Source organism: Ovis aries, chromosome 21, assembly GCF_016772045.2.
Source record: "Ovis aries strain OAR_USU_Benz2616 breed Rambouillet chromosome 21, ARS-UI_Ramb_v3.0, whole genome shotgun sequence".
Classification (NCBI taxonomy): Eukaryota; Metazoa; Chordata; class Mammalia; order Artiodactyla; family Bovidae; genus Ovis; species Ovis aries.
In genome coordinates, this window is record NC_056074.1 from 26,813,065 (window position 1) to 26,827,539 (window position 14,475).

Genomic DNA, 14,475 nt, shown 5'->3' on the forward strand with positions numbered 1-14,475 from the left:
ACGATGGTCTACATCTTTAACAGTGGGGGGAAGTGGCTGGCCTCCAGCACCGTGTCATTCCTGAGAAAACTGTACTGAATTGCTAAGATAAGATAATCGCTGCTCACAATAAGAACCTTGAGTCATTTCTTTAAAAAGGTGAACTCATGCATCCAACGTTCTACTTAAACAGGCTGAGGATTGTGTAATACATTTTAGAAACTCATTCAGCGTGAACAGTTAAAATTTTATTTTTTTAGATTTTTCGTTTTTTTACGTGAACCATTTTTTAAAGTCCTTATTGAATTCGTTACAATATTGCTTCTGTTTCATATTGCTTCAGTTTTTTTGGCCACGAGGCATGTGGGATGTTAGCTCCCTGACCAGGGATCAAACCTGTACGCCCTGCACTGTAAGGCAAAGTCTTAAACTCTGGACCACCAGGGAAGTGCCAATTAACATTTTAAAGAAGGTTTTTGTTTTTCTCTGATCTGAAAGTCTATAGCTGGAACCTTTGATTCCCCAGCAGAGTCAATTAATGATGTATACTATAAGACTATTAAAAACAATACAGTTATTACATTGTTGTCTGTGTTTCATGTTCTGCCTGGCTAGATTCTTAAAAGTCTTGGGAGCAGAGACAAGAAATTTCATTTTTATGTAATTGTGTTCTGAGTTTCACAGCATCTGGAGGCAAGTAAGAAATGTTCATTAATATGTTAGTGTCCAGTACAAAAAGGTACTCAAATATATTGCTAAACAAATGAAATTCAAGGTTAGTCTACAGGTCTGTGTGTATAAACGTTTAAACGTGAATTTAACATGTGGGTTTTGAAGCAGAAAGACATGATTCAGAATTAAACGATGAAGCTGAGTCTTGGCATATGAATTCAACCTTTCTGAGCCTCAGTTTCCACTTCAGCTGCTTCTGTTACTCAAGTGTGGCATCTTCTGTTTTCAACACTTGCAATATTTTACAGCTAATCTATGTCTGCAAGCAGTTGAAATCTTATTTTAGAATTATCAACTAGTTCTGAACTTAATTACCACACTTAACTGAACAGGTAGGTAGTATACATATCTGTCATTCAAAAACCACTTTAAACATAAGCAGCGCCTTCTCTTTAACTTTTTTGGGAAGCATTCTAACTCTCTCAGCAATCTCAGAAATTAGTCAGCAAACATTTCTATTCCTTCATGGAGGACCAAAAAGAAAAAGGGAAGTGACCTACCCAGAGGCATGTAGAAATTTACAAGGTATACTTATCTAAACTACTTTTAAGGCAAGTTTTCTAGCCCAGGGGTCCTCAACCTCCAGGATCTAATGCCTGACGATCTGAGGTGGAGCAGATGTAATAATAACAGAAATAAAGTGCACAATAGATGTAATGCACCTTAAACCACCTGCTCACCTCCCTGGTCCATGGGAAACTGCCTTCCATAAAACCAGCACTTGGTGTCAATGAAGTTGGGGATTGCTGCTCCAGCTGACATAAGGCTAGACTGTTGAGACAGTCTAAGTGGATGTACTTAGAAAACAGTCCGAAGTATCTTTGGAAACACATCGATAGTCAGAAGGAATCCAGAGTTCAAAATCCTAGCTCTGTGCAGGGAAGAACTACTAATTCTCACCCCTTCCTACCTTTCGTTTCACAGATCATCACGTTACTGAACTCGCTCTCTCCTCCTTCGTTGAAGCACTGCATTTTAATATCATAGGAGGTTTCTGGCTGCAGGTGGCCGATCATGTGCCACTGCTTTGAACCTAGAAAGGAAAAATAGAAGACAAGCTTTAAATACCCCACAACCTAAACAACAGAGTCAATAAAATTATTTAGTAATTTCAAAATGAAGTTAGAGCAGGAGCCATCACCATACAGTCAGTTTGAGCAATAAAAATGTCCTTATATTTTTAGCAATATGCAACAGATGAATAGCATTTCCACTGCATGGTATGAAAAGAAATGGTAAAGAGAAGCGAGAAATTGAATTAAAGCTAAACCTGTCTATGGGGATTCAGACTTTGTTTCATTACAAGTAATTGGCAGGAAGTCTTTCATAAAATACATATTAATTTTATAAGTTAAAAGAAAACCCTCAAGTCCTTTGATCCCATACTTCAGCGAGCAAGTCAACCCACTCTGTTCATCCACCAGAAAGCAATGCCACATATGAGGTCAGAAAACAATGTCTTACCCAGAACAAGTGACCATTACAAGACAGACCTCAGCAAAACTCTCAGTTCCACTCTAACGGGACACAATGCGTGTGTGCGCGCTCAGTCGTGTCTGACTTTCTGTGACCCCGTGGACTGTAGCCTGCCAGGCTCCTGGGTCCATGGACTTCTCCTAGCAAGAATACTGGAGTGGGTTGCCATTGCTTTCTCCAGGGCATCTCTCTGACCCAGGCATGGAACCCGTGTCTCTGTGTCTCCTGCATTGCAGGCAGATTCTTTACCCCTGAACCATCAGGGAAGCCCTCCAACGTATAAATGAAAGCTCAGAGAGCAAAATCTACTCTGGGAAGCTCTTGGCTACTGCTCCTGCCATTTCTTTCCTTTTGAATCCGGGTCTCCAAACCACACAAGTAAAGAATGAGGCTGTGATCCGTGGCACACAGCCAGCATTTCATTTAGAAACACTTCTAAAGTGAGCAACTTCAATATAAATCACTCTCTGTTTTACTTCCGTGGACCTGTGACAAACTTTAATAAATAGGGACACGTCTGCCAGACTCAATGAACTCTTCAAGCACCTTTAATCCTTCTTAGAAAATACCTCTTCAAACTGTTTTCACTGTTTCTTAGAAACTCAACTATACCACCAACTGATTTAAGAGTCAATTAAAGTGAGAGAAGAAAAAAAATAAATGAAACAAAACCATCCACACAAGTCAAATCGACTTGGCTGACAGAACCAATGGCTCCGGGATTCTTCCTGATTCAACACAGACAAAAAACATCTCAACCCGGAAACATACCCCTTTCCAGGCCACCAATACAAAGCCCCTCATTCATATTTTACAAGTCCCATATTTTATAAGGAAGAGAATCTGCTTCCTTTAGGATCGGAGGACTAGGAAAAACTCACAAGTGGGGAATTCTTGTGAGTTTCCCACTTGTGAGTAGGCCCCCATTTATAAGTGTAAATTAGAAACTTGACTCAAAATCTACTTGAGATAGGAACAGATCTATTTTTAAATTCCAAAAACTTTGCTAAAAGACTTCCACTTTTTTCTCTACCTTTAGTTCTTTCCTGGCCCAGCTCCCCACTCACTTATCAACATTCACTTGAATAATTATTGCACTAGATTTGAAGTTTTCCTTTCATAGCACTAGTAAAAATGGAATTAAACTAAGCTTCTGATAAGTTACTAGTAAGAGGAAAATGAACTAACACATATCTTATTAGAATAATATCCCATTGTTATTGAAATTATTCCAATTATAGGAAATATCACCGGAAAGGTTTTATAGGTCACTGACAAATAAGACACCTAAGTGTATTATTAGGTTTATAATCAACCAACCAGGATGCTGTTTGCTCAGCAAGCAGTTTTTTTCACCAAGAATGTTTTAGAAAAGGTAAAAAATGAAAGCACAGGCTTAAAGATCAGGATGACATACCCTGATTTTCTTGGAACTCAATTAATGTACAAGATTAAAATAAGCATCACAAAAACACTGGTATGCTCAAAACGTTTACAGCTTATCTAAATGTGGAACTTAATTCAAAAGGTAGGGTACCAGTATAATCGCTCTTCTCTTACTGTATTCTTTAACAATGTAATTGCATTTCAAAGCTTAAAACAATTTTGAGTTGATATACGTTAAGTAATCTAACTTTAAAGAAAACTTTACATATAAAGGATAAATACTTTGTTTCTCAGCTCGGGAGAGCAAGCCAATAGTTTCCAACTGCCACAAAAAGAATTTCAAGTGCATAAACTTGAAAATAAGGAATAAGCAAATTACATAGCACAGTGAAGCCCACTTAAGCAGCTAACTGCTCTATTACGTTCATAAACAAGTTCCCTGTGAACCACAAGGCAGAGCTCACATGTACAGATGCTAGTAATACAAACAAAAACTCCTTTAGAGGAATTTCCCTGCTCCACACTCCACAGGCGCAACAGTCAAGTCTGCAAATGTTCAAAGATTTAGCTAGAGAAGTGTTTCTCAGCGGATTTCTAGAGTTGAACCGGGAAGAGGAGGGGAGGGAGTGATACTGACGGAGACAGAGAGGGACGTTTGTTTTGTTTATATTTGCCTTGTTTAGAACAACCTCCTAACGAAAGTGTAACCTCTCTCAAAAGAGTTTAAAACTAAAAACCAGACAGCTCCACCTGCCTAACCCAGACAAAACGAAAATGAAGAGTGAGCCAGGACTACAGTGTGGATCGGTCACTAATGATGCTATTTCCTTTCATGAACATGCATATGAAAAAGTATCCATCACCGTAGAGATGAATGTTCACACACAGACCGCAGTCGTGGGACCAGCACCCAGGTGAAGCAAGTGTTCCTGGCCCCCCACGGTCCCCTCATGCTCCCTCCAGCCACTGCCACCTCCAGGAAGCTACCATCCTGACTTCACTGAACCTTTTTTGCCACTAACAATGATCTTTCCACTCTTCCCCAACTCCTTATGAAGAAGGCAGGTTTGGGGAACTCATTTCTTTCCTACTTTTCCAGATTAAGAAAAGAGAAACAATCACTCTTCCATTCAAAAAATATTTAGGGAGCACCTTCTCTGTGCCAGGAATGAAAACTTAGATAACAAATTTTTCATCACATCACAAAAGTAATGGATGAACAGTAAAAAGAAAACCACAGTATTTAAAGAAACATGGTACCACCTATTAAAAGTAACTTATTATAAGATTACTTACGACAAAAAACTATTGGGTGTGGAAAAGTCAGAAGAAAGTCACCTTGGCTTGGGACAATTTTGTGAGATGATTCATTAGGAGATTAATACTTCGAAAAAAAAAAAGAATCTTAGAGTGAAAAAAAGACCTCAGAAGAAGCCTTCCGCCCAAAGCAAGAATCTGTTGCAACTTACCACTGAGAAACAGGTATCCAGCTTCTACTGAACACTCCTAAATTAGGGAGTTTTTTATTTTGTGAGGGAACCCATGTTAGAGAAATATGGTATGAAAGGGTTCTTCCTCATGCGATTTCCTTCTAGCTGCCCTCCCCCAACAGACTGAGTACCTCTTCCACATTCTAGTCCTTAAATACTTGAAGACAGGACTTTCCTGGTGGTCTAGTGGTTAGGAATCTGCCTGCCAATGCAGCAGACACGGGATTGATCCCTCACCCAAGAAGATTCCACATGCTGTGAAGCAACTAAGCACAGCACCGCAACTACTAAGCCCATAAGCACCGAGGGCCTGTGCCCTGCAAGAGGAGAAGCCACCATAGCGAGAGGCCCGCCCGGCTCAACTGGAGAGCAGCCCCGGCTCGCGGCAACCGGAGGAAGCCCAAGCCCAGCAATGAGGACCCAGAGCAGCCAAGATAATAAATTAAGAAAAAACAGAACCTTGAAGACGGCTGTTCTGCTGCTGGCTATCATAGATGCCTTTTCTCCAACCTGATCACCCTAGACACTCCAGTATTCTGTTCTGGACTCTGAGCATTCACCCATTCATTCACTCAATAAATACCGAACAACTCAACAGTGTAGGGCTTAGGATACAGCCATGGGAAAGAAGGCCCTCTGCCACGAGGAGAGTAACATTTAGTGGGAAAAGCAAATGTTAAGCAAATAATGTCATACACACACACACACGCAAAACTGAACTAGGATGCATACTTGCAAAATCTTGTCAGCTATGCCTGACTCTTTGTGATCCTATGGACTGTAGCCTGCCAGGCTCCTCTATGCATAGGATTTTCTCGGCAAGAATACTGGAGTGGGCTGCCATGCCTTCTTCCAGGGGATCTTCCTAACCCAAGGATCAAACCCGTCTCCTGCAGCTCCTGCATTGCAGGCAGATTCTTTACATACTGAGCCACCAACCCCTCACTCTTCAAGGGTCCACTGTATTAAATCGGACAAATTAACTTTCTTTGGAAAAAATTCAAAGTAGGGGTCTATACACCATTTCATTTTTTACTCTATTTTACCCTGGGATGGTTTTTATAATATTTATAAACCCTCTCCTCCAAAACTCTCTTATTAAGACTCTAGCTTGTCCACGACACTTACCTTCTACAATATCCCTCTTGTAATCACTGTCATTGTCACTATCCGTTGGCCGGTAATAGATATAAAATCCCTGGATGGGAGTGTTATTGTTACTGGATGGGATGTACTAGAAAAGAGAAGCAAAGACTTGTCAAAGACAAAATAAAAGTAACTTTTCCATCCATTAAGATTTATTTGTGTGGCAGTATTTTTTGAGCTTCATTTTATAGAAGTCCTTGATACCCATTTAAAGTTTAATTTAAAGGTATTCAAAGGTGTTGAGAGCATTTTAGCTTACTGCAGGGCTAAACAAAAATAAAGCCCTATGTCTCACTAGGCTCAAAGACAAAAAAGTACATTGGGCTCAAAACCAAGAACACATGAAATGGTGATTATGTTAATACTTGGATGAGAGCTGAAGAGACAATCATTTTATTTTTAGCCCTGCCCCCTGAGCCTGGATGGGAGGGGAATTGGGGGGAAGAATGGATATGTGTGTATGTACAGCTGAGTCCCTCTGCTATGCATCTGAAACTATCACACTGTTGATCAGCTATGAGTGTGTGTGTGCTAAGGCGCTTCAGTTTAGTTGTGTCTGACTCTGTTCAACCCCATGGACTGTAGCCCACCAGGCTCCTCTGTCCATGGGATTCTCCAGGCAAGAATACTGGAGTGAGTTGCCATACCCTCCTCCAGGGGATCTTCCCAACCCAGGGACTGAACCTGCGTCTCTTATGTCTCCTGCTTTGGCAGGTGGGCTCTTTACCACTAGAGCGCCACCTGGGAAGCTCTAATCTGTTATGCTCCATTATAAAATAAAAACTAAAACAAAACAAAACAAAACCTGCCCCTCTTATAATATATGCTCTTACACAAATTTGTGTCCCTCAATTTCCTCTTACTTAAAAGTTCAAAAATTTCCCATTCATAGTATCATGTCCTGATATTAAATTAACATGGCCACATCAGAAACTTTTGTCATTAGAGAAGATGTTTTACTTACCGTCCACTTTAGCATGATCTGAGTATCACTGACAGCTTCTGTGTATGCGATGTGAGGTCCAGTTATTGGACGGTTAGAAAAGCGATTGGGGAACCCAGCCACCTGATACGGACGAGAAGCTGAACTCCGAAAACTCTCACCATAATGGTTGATAGCAATGACCCTAAATTTGTATGTTGAACCTTTCAAGGGAGGGAAAAGAAAAACAGAATTTAAGGGACAATATTCAAAATACAACAATTGTACTTAAGCATCTCTCTGCAATAACAATGACATGCTCTAAAGCCTAGATAGTGAATATATTTCAACCCACTTGCCACTCGGCTGGTATTACATGTGTTCATTACGTGTGTTCAAGATTCCAGTACCTTACTGGGGGTCCCTGGGAGAGACAGATGCTGTTCCTCATGGAAGGAAGCAAGGAGAGAAGAGGAAAGAGCACATTTCTCTTTCAACATCCTGTTCTAAAGTCAGACCCATCAAACACAGGACTAGCTGGTGGTGATGATGGTGGTGTTTAGTCACTAAGTCGTGTCCCAGTCTTTGCAGCCCCATGGACTGCAGCCCGCCAGGCTCCTCTGTCCATGGGATTTCCCAGGCAAGAATACTGGAGTGGGTTGCTGAAACTATTGGGTTGGCCAGAATATTTGTTTAGGTTTTTCTGTAAGAACATAGGAAAAATCCAAATGAACTTTGTGGCCATCCCAATAGGGTTTTTTTTCACTTTGAAAGAAACAAGTGAAGCGAAGTTTAACACAGGGAATACAGCTATGAAGAGGCACTGTGTGGCTGATCACAGATGTCACTCTGCTCCCTCTAATAAGAGGATAAGAAAGATCAGATTTAAGCTACAACAGAAGGTATTTGTTTGGCTTAGATATTAAGAACTAAAAAAAAAAAAAAAACTCTAAGGATTGTGAGTTTCTGAAAATCTGAATGTAAAGAATAAATTAGACCCCTAAAGCAAGTTTCCCAAAAGCTCAAAAATAACCCCTGAGCTTCTGAGAACAGTCTTTTCTATCTAGAAAATGTTACTTAGTTTTGCCCGTATTTAAAACAGCCACCTTCTCCCAACTGTACCTACATATTCCTGAGCTCCTCCTGTCACCTGTCAGACAAACACGGGTTTTTGCTGTTAAAGTACATTTTAAAAGTCCATCAACAAAAACAGTCATGAAACCCAAACAAACAGAAGTAAAGAAAGTTGATTTGTGATTAGTGCTTTTCTCTTTTATGGGTTGTTTCATATATTAGGGGGCCTGGATGGGCTTCCCTGGTGGTTCAGGCGGTAAAGAATCTGCCTGCAATGCAGGAGACCTGTGTTTGATCCCTGGGTTGGGAAGATGCCCTGGAGGAGGGCATGGCAACCCACTCCAGTGTTCTAGCCTGGAGAATCCCCATGGACAAAGCAGCCTGGTGGGCTACAGCCCATGGGATCACAAACAGTCAGGCACAACTGAGCAACTAAGCACAGAGGGGGTCTGGAGAAGCTCCCCTGCTGCTGAAACAAAACTGAACAGAACAAAGAGGTGCTGAATGTTGTCTCATATTCGTAAAACAAAGCAGTGGGTTTAACCATGCTAAGAGGCATCATCAGATCAATTGTAGTCAAATAACAAGCAATCTTCCTCTTAAAACATTCATTCATAGCAGAATACATACACATAACCACACACAAAGATGTCACCACGACCCTACTTCCATTCATTTGCTGTTAGAAATAGTCTAAAGCCCAGAAATACAGACTAGGTTAAGTCAATCATGGTATACTTCCACCGTAGATACACAGTTATTAAACACTGAGTTCTGAAGAATTGTTAATTATGCTATAACATGGGAAAAGGGGGGGGCCACAAGACAATATTTATGGCGTGATTCCAGTTTATATTAGAGAGGAAAAAAGACTAGAAAGAAATACAACATAATATAAACAATGGTTATCTCTAGATGTGCGGGTTTGGGGTGACTATTCTCTTCTTGTATTTTGCTTTCAAATACAATGTTGCTTTTTATACAATAAGCTCACATTACTTTAACAATTAGAAGAATATATGATTATTACAAATATGTATTTAGGGATTTCCCTGGTGGTCCAATGGTTAAGACTTCCCAATGCAGGGGACACAGATTGGATCCCTGGTCAGGAAACTAATATCCTGCATGCAGTAGGCATGGTCAAAAAAAAAAAAAAAAAAAAAGACAAAGATGCATCTAAAGTCAGCATTGCTAGCCTAAAACAAAATGTTTGAATATTACTACCTGGCTCTAAACTACGAACTTCCACAGAAAGTTTAGAAGGAGGGATGTCTTCAGCTGCCACCAGCCAATCACTAGTCCTCATCCGTTTATATTCGACCTTGAAGGCAGTGATTGGAGAGCCCCCGTTCGCCCGAGGAATCCACGTGACATAGACAGACGTCTCTGACGCAGTGGAGATAGTAGGCCGATCAGGCGCCTCTGGGACTGAAAATGGAAACATTCATTTCGATAACCCTCAGCATCAGAGACAAGAATTACTCAAATGAACTGAAAGGGATAAATCCCAAACATCACTTTATTAAAGGCTCTTCACCAAAACTCTTCCCAGAGTTAATAACATTATGACTTTCTTTCTGTCCTCTGAAAAGTTAATATGCAATGAAATAGAGGAAGCAGCAGGAAAAGTGAGATAATTTATAAACTTGATAAGTATCTCTGAAAGTCTGAAAGTTAATGAGTATGATCACTGAGGCATGCTAAAACAATATAAGTAATTATTATTTGGTGCTTCAAGTCTGACTGTGGTAATAATTTACAATAAATTTTCAAAATGATGTGTTATTTAAATGGTTTTCTTTATCCAACCGAGCTATAGAAAACATTCAGCCAACAGTCTATAGATTGTTCTGTTTATTACCTCTTATGATCACAGCCTGTCAATAATCAGCAATGTAGCTATTATTCTTATGTTATGTTAAGTATCTTAACACACTTCAAGGCTACAGGAATGCTAGTCCAAAAAACAGACTGCAAGCAGTAAATAGAGATAAACTGAAACAGTAAAATCAATACTGATAAAAATGGGAAGGGAGAACCACTGCTCAGGATGAAAGCGGGAAGACAGATTCACAGTTAAATAAAGACAAGTGTTTTCAGGAAACAGATGATCCACGTGATCATCCACGTGAACCCAACACCTGGCAGCTCTCAGTTAGCATGGCCAAGAAGAGGGATGTCCCAGCCCACAGACGAGACGGTCTCGATTCTATGGCAGGAGGAAACCTCAGGAGTAAGTTCATCAGCCACTCAAACTGTGTAGCCAACACGTGTCCCTAACTGCTGGCCAAGCAATCTGGTGGTTATAACTGGCTTCCCATCTGGTCCCTACAGAGAAGGGTGCTGACAGAAACAACCTGGGCTGTACGACAGTTCGGAAGTCGTGAACTGCCACCACTTTACAGCAATCACCTGTGAGCTTTTCCAGAATGAGCTGGTTATCGAGACCGACTGCCCTTCCACACGCTAACTGTCATGTTTCTAGAGCTAGAACAAGGAGGACCAGCTCTGGACCAGGGTTCCACTATTGTTGTTTTAGTTGCTAAGTCATGTCTGACTCTCTGCAACCCCATGGACTGTAGCCTGCCAGGCTCCTCTGTGCGTGGGATTTCCCAGGGAAGGATACTGGAATGGGTTGCCATTTCCTTCTTCAGGGGATCTTCCCAACCCAGAGATCAAACCCATATCTCCTGCATCAGAAGGTGGATTCTTTTTCGCTGAGCCACCAGGGAAGCCCCCACAGTTACATTACTTCAGTGAATTACTCAGGAAGCCCTGTCTCTGTCTAGCCTGGGTCTGGCCTCCACCAACACCCCTCTGTCTCAACATCTCTTCAATCTGAATACAAACACATAACAAAATAACGTTGCATATGGTGCCTGTATGAAGGAATTTGTGGCATTTTGAAAACAAATTGTTTAATGGATGAAAAGATTAAGACATTCAAAGCAGGCAACTTGGCATGATACTTACTGTATTCCTTTCAAGTTAGAAAGCAATGGAAACAGAATGAATAGAAGTTAGTGAATTTCTCTTTTAATACGAAGATAACAACTTCCTTTGTTGATTCACATGAGGTTAAAGCTCATAAAGAATACCACAGACCAAGCAGAAAAAGAACATTATTAGGGGAAAGTCCCTAAAGAGAAGAATACCATCAATACCTAGAAGAAACAGCATGCGAAAGGAGATAAAGAGTACTGCTCTTGGAGTCTAAGTATCTGACTGTGGATAGCAGTTCCACCACTCTCTGGGTGATCTTAGGCAAGTTCCATAACCCCCTTGAGTCCCAGTTTCCCGATTTGTAATATGCTGATGCTCCCTTCCTCACAGGGTTATTGTGAAGATTAAATAAATCCTTTCTTTGTGGTTATCTCTGCTTGGATAACACCAAACTCATGATTGCCAGCACAGAATCCATAACCTTCAGCAACAAATTCTTATCACCTATCTTGGTAAATGGTTCAAGTTGCCCAAGTCACCGTATTTCTCACTTTCGTTCAGTGAGGATTCAGTTCCCTTCATCTCTTGTCTGTGTCCTTCTCCGTCCACACTGTCACTGTCTGTATTTCCAAGCCTCATCTGATGCCACTCCCCCGTCCCATCTCTAAAATCCTTCAGGCTTCTTCACAGCTTTTAGGGAAGACTGAATCTTTAAGGACATCAAACAAGGCAACTGCTTTCCTCCCCCACTGGAGCATGATTCCCCACAGCACTAAATAAAATCTCTGAATCTCTAAATGAAAGAGAACATGTCCTTCATCTGTCTCTGCATGAGAGGTCTCTGCCCAGAACTGTTTCTCCTGTTTCTCCATTCAGCTATAACATTCTTGCCTTCGAAGCTTAGCTTAGGGAACACCTCTTATCGCCAGCCACTGGGCCTCATTCCTATCAAGTAAGTGATTTAGATAAATCTCTTGTGAAATGTTTGATTCCAAAGTAGAATCAAAACCATCGTTGCTGGTTGATCCGTCTCTCTTCCCTGCTATATTGGTACTGGTTTAGTTGTCTGCATCACCTCCTATGCTGTAAGCCTCTCCAAGGGCAAGACTCATTTGATCTCTGCTGCTCCAGCATTTAGTACTGCGTGCTAGTTCATGAGGTTTTAGTTCTTCTGATCTCAGAGGCGAAAGGACTCAAGAAAAAGCAGCTCATGATACTGAAGATACAGAGGCATTCCACAGAGGCGTTCAAATGTTATGACTTGCTTCTGTCTGAGACCAACTCATGGAAGACTATAAAAATAGGGAAGAGAAGCTTGAAAATTCTTAGAGCTCAGAAATAAAATGTTAAGCCTTCCCTAGATCACAAAAAGCACATTATGTTGTAACGGGAGAATTCATGTATGATTAAATACTGAAAAGAAGTCTTTTAAAAATCTTATTGCTATGACATCTAAACACTCTAAGATCAGCACGACACAACAATAAAGCTGAGAACGACATGTAATCATTCAAAAAAAACTAAGTCATACTACAGGTACCGTGACATATTTTGACAAATCATTAAAAAAAAAAACCAAGTCAGACGTTCAGGGTTCCAATGTAAATTTGGTTCCCATGCCAGAGAGGAGACAGAAAAATCCTTTTTGTGAGTTATAAAAACTTAGTATCATAACATTTGAAATCTGAGTTTATTACTTTGAATATCAATCATGGTACTGGGTATTCAAGATTTCAAATTCAAGACATTTTAAAATGGTTGAAATAAAACCTAAAAGAGTTATATGGTAGGATATAATTTGAATAACAAATATCCTGTCCCACTCCACCCCCTAATAACCTGAAACAGGTTGCATTTGGAAACAAATAGAATGAATAAGTGAAGAATCTTCTCTTTACCTCCACTATGCCTAGAGGCATCTGTGAGTACCACTCCGAAGTTGTCTGCAGCCTCTGAAACAACAGGGCGCTTAGGGATGCCCACGGGTGGAGAGGAGGCCTGGGTATTTTTGGATGATGCTGTTTTCTCTAGAAAGGTATAATATAATACAAATAAGCTTCTCTGCGTAAGTAAGAAAAGATACTATGAAACTCAACTGGCATATAAATATATGAACTTATCTGTTACAGTGTCTAAATTTAAAATCTACATTGTAATTACTTAGCTAATATAAGGAATTAACTTGAAAAGGTACTTTGTCTTTTCCTAGTACCTATAACAAAAATGTGTCTCTCTTCACCAGGATAGCTTTAATCTACACACATAAAAAGTGACACAAATGAAAAAGCCAAATGACTAAAGGTTTTCAAACTATTCACCCACTTTTATTTTTACTGTACATATTTCTTAATTCTGATGCAGAAAATTCATTATTTAAGAGCTTCGGTTAAGTTTCTTCATGTGAAAGCTGTCATGCTGTTTTAAAATTTCAAGGGGCAAAAAATGAAATTGAGTGATTATTTTAGAACTGAAATACATGCTCATTATTCAGTATTTGCAGGTCAGACAGTATAAACAACTAAGGACTAATTATGGGTAATAACTCAAAATACATTTCAAATAAGAAATACTCACTATTTTTCTGTCCAGACACAGTCATTAAATAAAAGGATCTTTTTCAAAAGTCAATAGACAATTTCTTTCCAATCATCAGAACTCCTTGCCAACACTGTGCCACACCAAAACCTCTTGTATCCAATTCCCGTCTCTGCTCATAGAAGTCTTTCTGTTCACTTATGGCCAACCTGCGATGGCATCTTTTTGAAACTGCTTATTTTATTAATTTCTTTACGGCAGTGCTGGGTCTTTGCTGCTGTGCAGGCTTCTCTCTAGTGTGGCGAGTAGGGGCTACTCTGTAGGTGTGGTGACTTGACTTCTCTTGTTCATGGGCTCCAGGGCACACAGGCCTCAGGAGTTGTGGTGTGTGGCCTCCGTAATTGCAGCTCCCGGGCTCTGGAGCACAGGTTCACCAGTTGCGGTGCATGGGTTTAGTTGCTCCGAAGCATGTGGGATCTTCCCAATCGGGGACTGAACTCGTGTCTCTTGCACTGGCAGATGGATTGTTTACTCTGAGCCACCAGTGACGCCCTGAAATGGCATCTTTCCAATCAAGCTACCCTCACAAACTGGGTGGGCTCCCCTTGTAGCTCAGTCGGTCAAGAATCTGCCTGCAATGCAGGAGAGCCGGGTTCAATTACTGGGTCGGGAAGATCCCCTGGAGGGAGGGCATGGCAACCCAATCCAGTATTCTTGCCTGGAGAATCCCATGAACAGAGGAGCCTGGCAGGCTTACAGTCCATGGGGGTCTCAAGAATTGGACATGAC

The 14,475-nt window shown here is 40.7% G+C and overlaps 1 protein-coding gene across 10 annotated transcripts in view; it reads right to left on the reverse strand.

Annotated features, from left to right (window-relative positions):
* CDON (cell adhesion associated, oncogene regulated) overlaps positions 1 to 14,475 on the reverse strand; it is a 98,768-nt gene that overhangs the window by 27,916 nt on the left and 56,377 nt on the right. For 8 of the 10 annotated variants that reach the window (XR_009597826.1, XR_009597828.1, XR_009597827.1 and 5 more), the window contains 5 exons: positions 13,050 to 13,178; positions 9,433 to 9,636; positions 7,174 to 7,355; positions 6,192 to 6,297; positions 1,622 to 1,744 (listed from right to left, as the gene is read on the reverse strand). Coding sequence is in view for 6 of the 10 variants with exons in the window: in XM_060404000.1 (XP_060259983.1) it covers positions 1,622 to 1,744; positions 6,192 to 6,297; positions 7,174 to 7,355; positions 9,433 to 9,636; positions 13,050 to 13,178 (744 nt within the window). In the remaining 4 variants the exon portion in view is untranslated. The remainder of the gene's footprint in view (positions 1 to 1,621; positions 1,745 to 6,191; positions 6,298 to 7,173; positions 7,356 to 9,432; positions 9,637 to 13,049; positions 13,179 to 14,475) is intronic. The other 2 variants (XM_060404001.1, XM_060404003.1) reach the window with 1 other exon arrangement.